General features: G+C 39.4%; 1 protein-coding gene across 1 annotated transcript in view; it reads left to right on the top strand.

Moving 5' to 3' along the window:
• The window catches only part of PPA1 (inorganic pyrophosphatase 1), a 30,574-nt gene extending 16,991 nt beyond the window's left edge, over positions 1 to 13,583 (top strand). Inside the window, exons 5-11 of the mRNA XM_033208539.1 lie at positions 931 to 1,017; positions 1,929 to 2,055; positions 6,117 to 6,244; positions 6,508 to 6,593; positions 10,108 to 10,177; positions 11,518 to 11,560; positions 13,232 to 13,583. Coding sequence (XP_033064430.1) covers positions 931 to 1,017; positions 1,929 to 2,055; positions 6,117 to 6,244; positions 6,508 to 6,593; positions 10,108 to 10,177; positions 11,518 to 11,560; positions 13,232 to 13,263 — 573 coding nt within the window. The 3' untranslated portion in view covers positions 13,264 to 13,583. The remainder of the gene's footprint in view (positions 1 to 930; positions 1,018 to 1,928; positions 2,056 to 6,116; positions 6,245 to 6,507; positions 6,594 to 10,107; positions 10,178 to 11,517; positions 11,561 to 13,231) is intronic.
• Positions 13,584 to 14,958: the final 1,375 nt, after the last annotated feature.

Below are 14,958 nucleotides of genomic sequence, written 5' to 3'. Positions count from 1 at the left end.
GAGGTTGCAGTGAGCCAAGATTGCACCACTGCACTCCATCCAGTCTGAGCAACAGAGCAAGACTCTGTCTCAGAAAAGAAAAAGAACATAACCTTTCCGTCTTACTATTATTGCCTACCTACTTCTGTTTTGGGAATTTATTATAAAGAATATCTAAGACCAGGTACAGTGGCTTATGCCTGTAATCCCATACTTTGGGACACCAAGGTGGGAGTATCACTTGAGCCCAGGAGTTTGAGACCAGCCTGGGCAACATAGTGAGACCCTGTCTCTAAAAAAAAAAAAAAAAAGAAAAGAAAAGAAAGGAGAAGGAAAACACACATTTTTGTGTGTTTTATTTTCTGTTTTTTTTTTTCTTTGAGATGGAGCCTCGCTCTGTTGCCCAGGTTGGAGTGCAGTGGCATGATCTAGGCTCACTACAACTGCTGCTTCCTGGGTTCAAGCGATTCTCCTGCCGCAGCCTCCCAAGTAGCTGGTATTACAGGCATGCACCACCACGCCTGGCTAATTTTTATATTTTTAGTATATACAGGGTTTCACCGTATTGGCTAGGCTGGTCTCGAACTTCTGACCTCAGGTGATCCACTCGCCTCAGCCTCCCCGGCCTGAAACCACACATCTTTAAAGTAAATGTTTTGGTCTATATTTGTGTTTTCCCTGTTGTCTCAGTTATTAAGTAGTTGGCTTTTGCTTGTTTTAAGTAGGATCATTATCTGTTTTAAAGCTTAAATTTAGCATTATATGTGTAGTAGGAGCTACAACATTTAATTGAAACTATTGTGCGTAGTTAAGATTCTTAAATGCAAGTAAAGAACTAAAACAATGAAGAAAAATAGCTGAAGAGTCATAGGATGTTATCTGTTATTCTCAACATGATCCATTTTGTCCGTATGTATGGGAACGATATACACTAAGTATTATTTTTTTCAGACTTGGGAAGACCCAGGGCACAATGATAAACATACTGGCTGTTGTGGTGACAATGACCCAATTGATGTGTGTGAAATTGGAAGCAAGGTAATGAAATGTGACATTTTTTTCTTTAGTGTTGAGAGATTAATGAAGTATACCAAATTTCATACTTTAAAAAATACTGTGAATAAAATGGATGAATATTAGTGAAATAATGATGTCTGTTTGGTATTAAAGGCTTCTCTTGCATTTTAAGCATTTGTATATTATAATTTGTACATTTAAACCTAGTCTGGAAAAAAACATGTCTGTGTATGTATAATTGAACATATATCTGGAAAAACTGGACATGTTCTGCATTGCTTTAGAAGATGGATAATTAGTCAATAGGTGAAAGGTACCAGGAGGGAAATTCCCTCTCAATCCATGGCAAACCTTGCCTAACAATTTAGAATGATCAGTAAATTGACCCAAACCAAATAACCTCTTGAGTTGGAGATTCGTGGTAGTAATTCCTCCATCAAGTAGGGTTGTTCTAAGATTCTGATTATAGTTATTTCTTTATGTCTCTCTCAGGCTTAGAGAAATAGCAAACAACTAAAAACAAAGTTTTCATTTTGTTTTTTAAGTCATAAACTTTTTAAGTCATTGTATGACTTGCTTAACTCAATGACTTTTATAAAATAAAAGATAAAGCATATTAAGATACATATTTGAGACTATGGAGGACTTATTCTTCAGTATAATCAATGATAGTGCAAAAAACATTGATTACCCTGAGCTATTGACTGGTTTCCCTATGACCTAGAAGAAAATAGGACCTATAAGTCCTGTTTTCAACTTTAATAGGACTGATGAAACATTTACTTACCTAGGTTTTTAAAATTTGCTTAAAGGAACAGTCTCCAGGTAAATTCACAAGAACTTGGCCTCTTTCTTACTTCCTGTTAGCCAAGTAAAACTGTCTTCTAGAGTTTCATTCTGTAATGTTGTCCTGACTTTGGCTATTGACTCAGGTATGTGCAAGAGGTGAAATAATTGGCGTGAAAGTTCTAGGCATATTGGCTATGATTGATGAAGGGGAAACCGACTGGAAAGTCATTGCCATTAATGTGGATGATCCTGATGCAGCCAACTATAATGGTAAGAAAATTTGAAGAGTCTGAAGTCTTTCTAATTAATTCATAAACACCACCAAACTTAACCTGTAATGACAGAATTGTAAGCCCATGCCTTCAAACTATTAAAGGATGGAGGAACAAAGCACTGTTCAAGCATTATTTCTATGACTGTACTTGCAATTAACTAAGTACACTTTCTCCTTCATTCCAGAACAGAAAAAATCTGGTAAGTTCTTACTGTTTCTTTGTCCCTTCTTTCCCCACATACCAGCACTCAGTTGCTATGTTTGTTTATTTTAAAACATTTAATTGAGATATTCACATATCAGAGTCACCACTGTAAAATGTATAATTCAGTGGTTTTTAGTATATTCACTAAGTTGTACAACCATCACCACTCTCTAATTGCAGAACATTTCATCAGCCCAAAAGGAAATCCTGTATCCACGGGCAATCACTCTCTGTCCCGCTTCCCGCAGTCCCAGGTGACTGCGGATCTACTTTGTGCCTATGGATTTGCCTATGCTGTCATTTCATGTAAATGGCATCATATAGGTGGCCTCTGTGTCTGGTTTATTTCACTTAGTGAAATAAGTGTTTTCAGGGTTCATCCATATTGTAGCATGTATCAGCACTTCATTCCCCCCCCCCTTTTTTTTGGTGGTAAAATTTACATAACATAAAATTCACCATTTTAATGAAAGTGTACACTTCAGTGGCATTTCATTCATTCACAAGGTTGTGCAGCCATCACCACTAGTTCAAGTCGTTCCCTATTCCCTCCTCCTCTCCAGGCCCTGGCAACCACTAATCTGCTTTTTGTCTTTATAGAGTTGCCTATTCTACCTATTCTAGGTATCTCATACATGGACTGGTACAATTTGTGGATTTTTTGTTGTTGTTTCTAGTTTCTTTCACTTAGTATAATGTTTTCTAGGTTCATCCATATTGCATATTGTAGCATCTGTCAGTACTCCTTTTTATGGTTGAATATTATTCCATTGTGTGGATATACTACATTTTGTTTATCCATTCATCAGTTGATGGACGTTTAGGTTGTTTTGACTGTGTAATGCTGCCATGAACATTCCTGTACAAGTTTTGTGCGGACTTATGTTTTTATTCTTGGGTACATACATAGGAGTTGCCAAAGGTAGAACAATTTGAGCAAGAAAATAAAGTAGTATTTTAATATAACCTGGAACATAAAATAAATATCCATGAGTCTATACTGACATAAATAAATGATTGAATAAATAAACAAATGAAGAAGAATAGATAAATCTCAAAGCAGAAGAATTCCAAATAATTTATGTAGATACTCCATTCTCAAGGAGGTCCTTAATTGTGAGTTGTGCATGGTGACTTCCTTCCAATGAGTACAGTGTGGGTAAGGGACAGGAGAGAATGACTTTACAGCACAGAAACTTGACAAACACTGCCTCAGCCAGGTGATGGAGGTCAGTGTCAGCAGGAATAAGAGTCACCTTGAGAGCATGTTCCCTCAAAATGATGTGATGTACATTTGCATCTGTGTTAATTCATTGAAGAAGGACTGGAAGAATGCCAATCGTTTAACGTTTCGTTTCAATTTTGAAAGGTGAGAGTGCATTCACACCATCTGTTAACTACTTGGTGGTACGGCTCTGTTCCGTAGGTCGGTGCCTGCATTTCCAATGTACTTCTTATACAAGAGAACTTCGCATGCTGTGGCCATGATTAGTGAAGCCAAGCCTGTCACTCTGTCAGCACTCATTTACTAAGGCATTATTTCCCTGCAGTTCAGGTTATTAGAACCCTGAAAACTTTCTTGGGGTGGCTGGTCCCATGGTGCAAGTAGTATGCAGCTTTCCCTAATGTCAACCTAAGGCAGTATCTATTGTCCATCCTGTAGCTTGCCCCTGTGCATCTCTTCCATTTGCTGTCCCTGAGTTGCATGCGTATAACAAAATGTTAAACTTCAGTGTTTTCCTGAGTTCTGTGAATCATTTTAGCAAATTAGGGAACTTAGGGAGAGGATTGTGAAAACCTCCAATTTATAGCTGATCAGTCAGAAGTACAAGAGGCATCTGAAGTGGCGCAGTCTTGTGAGACTGGGCCCCTAACCTTTGAAATCTGATGCTAACTCCAGGTAGATAGTGTCAGAATCACACTGAATTACTGAGCACCCAGTTGGTTTCTGAATAAATGGAGAATTGGTTTCTGGTATTGGAAAACATCAACATTTGCGTGTTGGATTTCTGAATTTCCAAAGTATTTCTGTATCAGGTGACACATTTTATGTAAATTATAAGTTCTTTGAAATTTACTAGTGCTTAAACATTGCCCAGTGCATTCTGTAAAGTTTCCGTACTTTTAGTGATACTATGATAATAGAATGCATGCTATTCTTTATGCAGATTATAAATTGGATTGAATTATAAATCGGCCGGGCGCAGTGGCTCACACCTGTAATCCCAGCACTTTGGGAGGCCGAGGCAGGTGGATCATGAGGTCAGGAGACCAAGACCATCCTGGCTAACACGGTGAAACCCCATCTCTACTAAAAATACAAAAAACTAGCAAGGCATGGTGGTGGGTACCTGTAGTCCCAGTTACTCAGGAGGCTGAGGCAGGAGAATGGCGTGAACCCGGGAGGCGGAGCTTGCAGTGAGCCGAGATCCAGCCTGGGAGACAGAGTGAGACTCCATCTCAAAAAAATAAATAAATTGGATTGAAACAATGTTATCTTATACAAATATAGATAAGCTTTTGTTGTTGTCAAATGTATTTCTCTTCCTTATAATACTTTTCCTAACTGACTTTTTAGCATGTGTATCTCCATTTGCTTGCATTGTGCAGGAGTTTGTTATTTAAAGTGCAGTTTGATGACATTGAGGCTAGCCATTGTTGATGGCTATACAGAAACTTAAAGTTTTTTAAGCAGTACACTTTTCTGTCAGCCAGAACTAAAGTATTGTTATATACAGTGCCTGTACTATCCAGCAAAGTCTAGTCACATTTAATACGTAACCCAACAATGGATATCAATCTAATCTATTTTTGTTATCTTTTAGTACGTAATAGTGTTGTGATTCTCTGACATACAGCCTCTGCCTCTGGACCAGGGATAGTACCTCAAACCTGTAATCCCAGTGCTTTGGGAAGCCAAGGCAGGAGGATTGCTTGAGCCCAGGAGTTTGAGACCAGCCTGGGTAACATGACAAGACCCCATCTCTACAAAAAATTTAAAAATTAGCTGGGCGTGTGCATGCTTATAGTCCCAGCTACTCAGGAGGCTGAGATGAGAGGATCACGTGAGCTCTGGAGGTCAAGGCTGCAGTGAGCCTTGTTCGGGCCACTGCATTTCAGCCTGGGTGACAGAGCGAGACCCTGTCTCCAAAAAAAAAAAAGATAGCCTCTGTCTTTTTCAGTATCTTGTACACTTCTCATAGGAATTATCTACATTTGCCAAACTGGTTGTTTCATTATGTAGCCACCAGCTGTTTGCCCTTACCTAACAGAGATTACTATTGTACTGATTGTTCTCTGTACTTAATGTCAGAGCTATTCGGAGACACTAGATGATTTCCTTTCAATGTATGGCTTCTCTTCTCAACAAGGGGCTTCGCTCCAACATTATCTTGAACTTCCATGATAAGTCATTCCACAGCTCTTTCAAAATAAGTACTTGGAATTTTTGTTGAATGTGTAATTATTTGTGCATCTTGAAATCTGCTTATTCTCTTTCTTTTTTAAAAAAATCATCGTCAGGCCAGGCGCGGTGGCTCAAGCCTGTAATCCCAGCTCTGGGAGGCCGAGACGGGCGGATCACAAGGTCAGGAGATCGAGACCATCCTGGCTAATACGGTGAAACCCCGTCTCTACTAAAGAATACAAAAAACTAGCCGGGCGACGAGGCGGGCGCCTATAGTCCCAGCTACTCGGGAAGCTGAGGCAGGAGAATGGCGTGAACCCGAAAGGCGGAGCTTGCAGCGAGCTGAGATCCAGCCACTGCACTTCAGTTTGGGCGACAGAGCGAGACTTCGTCTCAAAAAAAAAAAAATCATTGTCACTGTCATCTTATGCTTCTTCTCTTCTTAGATATCAATGACGTCAAACGGCTGAAACCTGGCTACTTGGAAGCTACTGTCGACTGGTTTAGAAGGTATAAGGTTCCTGATGGAAAACCAGAAAACGAGTTTGCTTTTAATGCAGAATTTAAAGATAAGGTAATATGTCATTCAGAACTGTAGCTTTAGGCTCGTTTCTATTGAGACTTATAATTTAACCATATTGTTACCATCTAAAGATTCATAAAACAGAAGTCTGGAAATATAACACAGTCTTGGTGTTTATTCACTTTAATATTCTCTTCCATTTTTAGAATAAGGAAATGATTCAGAAGAGACAAATTATCAGGCTTTGGGGAAATGTTGATAATAGGAAAAGAATACCTTTTTATCATTGTAATGCAAATCTCTTCAAATTACAGGACTTTGCAGTTGATATTATTAAAAGCACTCATGACCATTGGAAAGCATTAGTGACTAAGAAAACGAATGGAAAAGGAATCAGTTGGTAAGTGTAAACACTTTGCATGTTTAACACGTAAAGCAGACCAGCTTGCAGAAAAGGTTTTAATAGGCCGGGCGCGGTGGCTCAAGCCTGTAATCCCAGCACTTTGGGAGGCCGAGACGGGTGGATCACGAGGTCAGGAGATCGAGACCATCCTGGCTAACACGGTGAAACCCCGTCTCTACTAAAAATACAAAAACTAGCTGGGCGAGGTGGCGGGCGCCTGTAGTCCCAGCTACTCGGGAGGCTGAGGCAGGAGAATGGCGTAAACCCGGGAGGCGGAGCTTGCAGTGAGCTGAGATCTGGCCACTGCACTCCAGTCCGGGAGACAGAGCGAGACTCCGCCTCAAAAAAAAAAAAAAAAAAAAAGAAAAGGTTTTAATAATCATAAGACACTGTGCTATTACTTTCACTTAGAAAAGAGATACAAGGCGGGGTGCGGTGGCTCACACCTGTCATTCCAGCACTTTGGGAAGCCAAGGTGGACGGATCACTTGAGCCCAGGAGTTGAAGACCAGCCTGGACAACATGGAGAACCCCTATCTCTACAACAAATACAAAAATCAGCTGGGCATGGTGGTACACACCTGTATTCCCAGCTACATAGGAAGCTGAGTTAGGAGGATCACCTGAGCCTGGGGAGGCTGAAGCTGCAGTGAGCCGTGATCGTACCACTGTACTCCAGCCTGGGCGACAGAGTGAGACTCGGTCTCAAAAAAAAAAAAAAAAAGCGAGAGAGTATGAGAAAACGCTAATGTACAAAAATAACTCTCCCAGAAATCTTCTATTCTGTGTCAAGATAATGTCCTATAAAATGAAAACACTGTCCTTCAAACAGAAGAAAAATGGAGAAGAGTTATATATATTTGTGTAAAATTGTACAATCCTAAGAGTTGGCATTTGGCTGGGTGCTATGGCTCATTCCTGTAATTCCAGCACTTTAGGAGGCTGAGGCAGGAGGATCACTTGAACTCAGGAACTGGAGACTGGTGGGGGCAACATAGTGAGACCTCATCTCTACTAAAAATTAAAAAAACTAGCCAGGCCTGGTGGCGCTTGCCTGTAGCAATGCTGAGGTGGGAATATCACTTGAGCCTTGGAGATCAAGGCTGCAGTGAGTTGTGATTGCCTCACTGCACTCCAGCTGGGGCAACTGAGCAAAAGAAAAATAAAAAAGGAAAAAGATTTGGCTTTTAAGTTAACTTCTCTATTTTTTGGTATCTTAACGATTTCTATGAAAGAGGTCTTAATGTATGTTAAATAACAGGTAAGCAAAGATGATTCATTTTTCATTTTGATGGAGTATTTCTTTTTTGTTGTTGTTGTTTGAGACAGAGTCTTGATCTTGTTGCCCAGGCTGGTGTGCAGTGGCACTATCTCAGCTCACTGCCACCTCCACCTCCCGGATTCAAGCGTTTCTCCTGCCTCAGCCTCCCGAGTAGCTGGGATTACAGGTGCATGCCACCACGCCCGGCTAATTTTTGTATTTTTAGTAGAGACGGGGTTTTGCCATGTTAACCAGGCTGGTCTCGAACTCCTGACTTCGTGATCCACCCGCCTTGGCCTCCCAAAGTGGTGGGATTACAGGCGTGAGCCACCATACCCGGCCTTGATGGAATATTTCTAATTGGGCATGTATTATGTTAATATTATAATGATTAATATGTAGGAAAACTTGAACTATGGATAAACAAAAAAATGTATTTTTAAAATATGATCCATATTTTAGACTAAAGTGGGCTAAAAAAACAAAAAACAAATTAGGATTGTATTATATATACGGCTTGTCTTATGATTTTTAAAATTTAACACTATATAATAGGCATTTCCTCATGTCATTAAAACTATAATTTTTTTTTTAGAGACAGGGTCTCTCACCCGGGCTGAAGTGCAATGTTACTGTAATAGCTCACTGTAACCTCAAAGAAGTGATCCTTCTGTCTCAGCCTCCCAAGTAGCTGGGGACTACAGGCACAAATCACCACTCCCAGATGATTTTTAAATTTATTGTAGAGACAGTGTCTTGCTATGTTGTCCAGACTGATCTTGGCCTCCTGGCTTCAAGTGATCCTCTCACACCTCAGCCTCCAAAAGCGCTTAGACTACAGATGTGAGCCACCATGCCCAGTCTAGAAATATCATATTTTAATAATATAATATTCTATCTATGTATAATATGTTTTATGGATAAACCTTTTTATTTTTTATTTTTAAATCCCCTGCAAAGAAGGATAAACTATTTTTAATCATTTCTTATTATTGGACATTTTAGTTACTTGCAATTTTTCACTATTATTAATAGTGAAATAGTATATGGTAAACACCTTTGTAAATTACCGTTTCAGTCTTGGATTGGGTTCTTAGAGGTGGAATTTCTCTATCAAGATCTATGAGCTTTTTAAAAGGTTTTGGATACATTTTACATAATTATTTTTCAGAAAGATTGAACCAGGACTCCTGCCAGAAGTGTCTGTTTCAGATGTCTCATCAGCACTACAGGAACTGGGTTTTTTTTGTTTGTTTCATTAATTTTTCCAATTAAGAAAGATATGTTTCTCATTTTAATTCACATTTCTCAGCTATTTCAGTGAGAGTTACAAAGCATTCAATCTCAGTTTGTTTGCCTGCCTGCCTTGTCCTCTTCTCTTCTCTTCTCTTCTCTGCTGTTCTCTTCTCTTCTCTTTTCTTTTTTTTTTTTTTTTTTTTTTTTTTTTTTTCGAGGCGGAGTCTCGCTCTGTCGCCCGGACTGGAGTGCAGTGGCCGGATCTCAGCTCACTGCAAGCTCCGCCTCCGGGTTTACGCCATTCTCCTGCCTCAGCCTCCCGAGTAGCTGGGACTACAGGCGCCCGCCGCCTCGCCCGGCTAGTTTTTGTATTTTTAGTAGAGACGGGGTTTCACCGTGTTCGCCAGGATGGTCTCGATCTCCTGACCTCGTGATCCGCCCGTCTCAGCCTCCCAAAGTGCTGGATTACAGGCTTGAGCCACCGCGCCCGGCTTCTTTTCTTTTTGTGACAAAGTCTTGCTCTGTCTCCAGGCTGGAGTGCAGTGGCACGATCTCGGCTCACTGCAACCTCTGCCTTCCAGATTCAAGCGATCCTCCTGTTTCAGCCTCCCAAGTAGCTGGGACTATAGGCACGCACTACCACGCCCAGCTAATTTTTGTATTTTTAGTAGAGATGGGGTTTCACCATGTTGGCCAGGATGGTCTCAATCTCTTGACCTCGTGATCCGCCTGCCTTGGCCTCCCAAAGTGCTGGAATTACAGGCTTGAGCCACCGCGCCTGGCCCAATCTCAGTTTCTTAAATCCAAACTTGTTAAGATGGTTGAATAAAATTGATCACAAGAATAGCCATGCCTTGCCAAAACAAATAATTAGAATGTTAAATGTAGGTGAAAAAGCTTTTGACTAAACTAAACTTGAGTATCACCTGGTCAACCACTTTCAACTCAATTTTTAACTCTTAAGAGATAATTTTTGTTATTTTGTCTTATGACTACTTTTGTTTTATTTAATAGCATGAATACAACTGTGTCTGAGAGCCCCTTCAAGTGTGATCCTGATGCTGCCAGAGCCATTGTGGATGCTGTATGTAAAAGTTTCCTTAAAAAAAAAAAAACCTGGTTGCTAAAAACTATGATGCTAAATGGGGAGAGGAAGTACTTGTTTCAACAAATACTTGAGTGCCTTTTGTATGCATATTACTGTGTGGAGTCTTGAAATTAGAAACCATAAACACATACACGTGGCCATTTGACTGAGGGAGAAGCTGAGGGAGTGATTCTAATCAATCATAAGTTGGACAGATAGCATGGTAGTAAAATTTGTAAAACTCAAAATGGTTCCAGAATGTACCAAGTAACCTGTGTGCCTATGACCCATCATAAGCCATTTCCACAAAAGAACCAATGGGAATTTACTTACTTGGTTCTAGCAAGGACTGAGGAAGGTATCAAGTTTTAGGTGCCATTGCAGGAATGATTTGTAACCTGAGAAAGGCTTTCGTGTGAGGTAGTAAAAGCACCCGTCAAAGCAAGAATTTTGCTTTTGTACTATTTTTAATTATTTGATTTGGATTAACCAAAAGATTGAACGAGATCATCTTAAATTATTTTCATTTATAATACTAAATAAGGAAAACAAAAGAAAATGAGGTCTGACTTTTTTATTGCCTTCTAAATGGGGTAGAAGAAGGAAAAAAGGACAATTTAATGATGAAACCAGTACATTTAGATTTATCTTTATTTATGTATGAATCCTGACAAAGTTGAGATAAATAAGAAAAATTGTAAGGGAAAAGCCAGTGGTTAGCTATCATAATTTTTCAGTGAGAACACTTTGCCCATATTTTATAAATATGTGTGTGTATATAAAATTGTTATATATGCATAAATCAGTTTTTTCTTATTAATTATTCTCCATGTCATAAAAAGTCAAGAGGCCTGAATTTTTTTTTTTTTTTTTTTGAGACAAGTCTCACTCTGTCGCCCAGGCTGGAGTGCAGTGGCGCAATCTCGGCTCACTGCAACCTCCGCCTCTCAGGTTCAAGCAGTTCTCTGCCTCAGCTTCCTGAGCAGCTGGGATTACAGGCACCTGCCACCATGCCCAGATAATTTTATTTTTAGTAGAGACGGGGTTTCACCATGTTAACCAGGCTGGTCTTGAAATCCTGACCTTGTGATCCACCCACCTCGGCCTCCCAAAGTGCTGGGATCATGGGCGTGAGCCACTGCACCATCCAAGAGGCTTGAATTTGTTAGCATCTCAGCAGTAGAGCAAACTTTCTATTATTCCTATATGTTACAAATTATGTTTAGATCCTAAAATTTGGGATAGTCTTCAGATTCTCTTAAATTTTTGTCAGTATATCTTTTTAGCTTTTTAAAAAATGAGATTAGATTAATAGATTTTTATATTTTATATTTTAGTTACCACCACCCTGTGAATCTGCTTGCACAGTACCGACAGACGGTAAGATTTCTATTCCAGTAAAATTTCATTAAAAATTACACAGATGTATGGAAAAATTGTGTTACTTTTATTTTTAGTTGACAAATGATAATTATATATACTAATGGCATACAGTGTGATGTTTTGATATATGTTTACAATGTGGAATGATTAAATCCAGCTAATTAAGAAATCGTTACCTCTTAATCATTATTTGGTATGTGGTAAAAACATTTGAAATCTACTCTTAGCAATTTTGAAATAGACATTACAGTCACCATTCTGTGCAATAGATCACTAAAGCTTATTCCTTCTGTCTAACTAAAACTTGGTACCCTTTGACCATCGCCTGCCCTTTCCCCATACTTTAGCTCCTGGCAACCACCATTCTACTCTCTACCTCTATGAATTCACCTTTTTTATATTCCACATATAAATGAGATCATGTGGTATTTGTCTTTCTGAACCTGGCTTGTTTTTTGACACAGAGTCACCCAGGCTGTCACTCTGTCACCCAGGCTGGAGTGCAGGGGCGTGATCACAGCTCACTGTACCCACAACCTCCCCAGGTTAAAGTGATTCTCTCATCTCAGCCTCCCAAATAGCTGGGACTGCAGACACGTGCCACCATACCTGTCTAATTTTTTAATATTTTGTAGAGATAGGGTTTCACCATGTTGCCCAAGCTGGTCTCAAACCAGGTCTCGAACCAGGCTGGTCTTGAACACTAATCAGGCAGGGTTTCACCATGTCACCCAGGCTAGCGATCCACCCACCTTGTCCTCCCAAAATGCTAGGATTATAGGCGTGAGCCACTGCACCCAGCCACATACATATTTTCAACATACCACATACACAGGAAGAGAGGGAAGAGAGTGAGAAATGTTTTTAGAATTCTGTAGTGTGCGTGGGAAGGAAGATGAGCTGCTACATATCACCTTTAGTGCCACACTGTATCAGCGATTTCCAAACCATGACCCACTGTGCCCCTCTGAGTTCCGTGGAGGTGCCTACTGGACGCTGGAGGGGACCCTGAGTGGGCTGATCTCCACATTCCCATCTAGCCACAGGCTGCTTCACCCAGAAAACAGTTCTCTCCTCCTTAGATGTCAGAATTCTCTGTAAGATTTTTCTGGTAAGAAAATGATTCTGCCACTTAAAAAAACCAAATTTGAAGGCTGGGTGTGATGGCTCACGCCTGTAATCCCATCACTTTGGGAGGCTGACGTGGGCAGATCACTTGAGCCCAGGAGTTCAAGACTAGCCTGGCCAACGTGGAGAAACCCTGTCTCTACAAAAAAATACAAAAATTAGCCAGATGTGGTGGCACACGTCTGTAATGCCAGCTGCTAGGGAGACTGAGGCACGGGAATTGCTTGAACCTAGAAGATGGAGGTTGCAGTAAGCCATGATTGCTGCTACTGCACTCCATTCTGGGCAAGAGAGTGAGACCCTGTCTCAAAAAAAAAAAAAAGTTGGAAAATCACACTATACAATTAGCATGAAGTATAAGGAAGCCCAAAAGAAAACACCTGCATGTGCTGTAGAGAAATTTTGTATGTATGTCCATTCATTTTCAGGTCATTCATAGTAGCATTCATTAAAGCAAGTATATTAGTCTTTGTTATATGTTAGGTGTAATTTTGATTCTTAGCAGGAATTCTAATTTGTTTTTCTTTTCTCTGAATACAGTGGATAAGTGGTTCCATCACCAGAAAAACTAATGAGATTTCTCCGGAATACAAGCTGATACTGCTGCATCGTATTCATCTGGATGTATTAGACGTAAAAGTAGTAGCTTTTCAAAGCTTTCAATTTGTAGAACTCATCTAACTAAAGTAAATTCTGCTGTGACCAATCCAGTATACTCAGAATGTCATCCATCTAAAGCATTTTTCAAATCTCAACTAAGATAACTTTTAACACATGCTTAAATATCAAAGCAGTTGTCATTTGGAAGTCACTTGTGAATAGATGTGCAAGGGGAGTACATATTGGATGTGTATGTTACCATATGTTAGGAAATAAAATTATTTTGCTGAAACTTGGTTTAGGATATTTTTATTTTAATCTGAAGCCAACATTAAGTAGGTATGGGTACTTTTTGGTGTTTGTTTTCTGTTGATAATCTTATAATTCAAATGTATAATTATTAGACAAAAAAAGAAACCCCTTATATTTATAGTACTCTTGATACTATGCTCTAGTACCTAAGTCCTAGCATACCATTCTAAAGCAAAAGCTTTTAATTTATATCACATTAGCAGAAAGCACAATGTTGCTCACCCTTTGAAGTTATATATTAATAGTTATTTTTTTACTTCTTTAGTCAACTCATTGAACCCTTAAGTCATTTACATTATATTCTAAGTTATCAGCTGAACAAACCAGAGTTTGAATGCCAGCCCGTCTTCTTACTAGCTCTGTAATCTTAAGTCAGTTACCAGCCACTCAACTTCAGTTCCCTCATCTGTGAAACAGACATTATTCATGTAATGGCATGTAGCATACATTCAGATTTTTTTTTTTGAGACGGGGTCTCACTCTGTCACCCAGGCTGGAGTGAATATAGATTCACATGTAGTTCTAAAAATAATTCAGAGATAATTCAAATAATTCTGTACACCTTATCCTGTTTTCCCTAAAAGTAACATTTTGTAGAACTATAGTATAACAACCAGGACATTGATTTTGATGTAATCTACCAATCGTATTCAAACTTCCTAGTTTCACTTGTATTAATGAATATTTCTATGATGTATTCTATATAATTTACAATTCTATCGTTTAATCACCTATGTAAGCTTATGTGTCCTATAAGGTACTGAACAGTTTCGACACCACAAGATCTCTTGTGTTGCCCTTTTATAACCACACCCACCTCCCTCCTGTCTTCCCCACACCACCATCCTTAACCCCTGGCAACCACTAATCTGTCCTCCATTATTCTATGATTTTGTCATTTCAAGAATATTATATAAATGGAATCATACAGTAGGTAACCTTTTGGGATTGGCTTTTCACTCAGTGTAATTTCCTGGTATTCCTTCAAGTTGCCGCATATATCAATGTTTCATTCTTTTTATTCGTTCCTTTTTATTGCTGAGTACTTTCCATGATATGTATATGTTTTACCTGTTGAAGGATGTCTGGGCTGATCCCATGTTTGGCCATTACAAATACAGCCGCAGTGAACATTTTTGTACATGTTTTCATGTCGACATAAAACATTTTCATTTCTCTCAGATCTCTAGCAGTGTAATTGCTGAGTCACATGATAGATGCATATTTTTTCAGAAGGTACCAAATTTTCTAGAGTGATGGTCCAATTTTACATTCCCAACAGCAATGTTGGAGTGGTTCAATTTTTCCACATCCTTGCCAGCCTTTGGTTTGTCTTTTTTTTTCTTTCTTTCTTT

Source organism: Trachypithecus francoisi, unplaced genomic scaffold (assembly GCF_009764315.1).
Source record: "Trachypithecus francoisi isolate TF-2019V2 unplaced genomic scaffold, Tfra_2.0 Lachesis_group9, whole genome shotgun sequence".
NCBI lineage: Eukaryota > Metazoa > Chordata > Mammalia > Primates > Cercopithecidae > Trachypithecus > Trachypithecus francoisi.
Note: the sequence above shows the minus strand (reverse complement) of the source record. Positions and strands in the feature narration are given on the sequence as shown.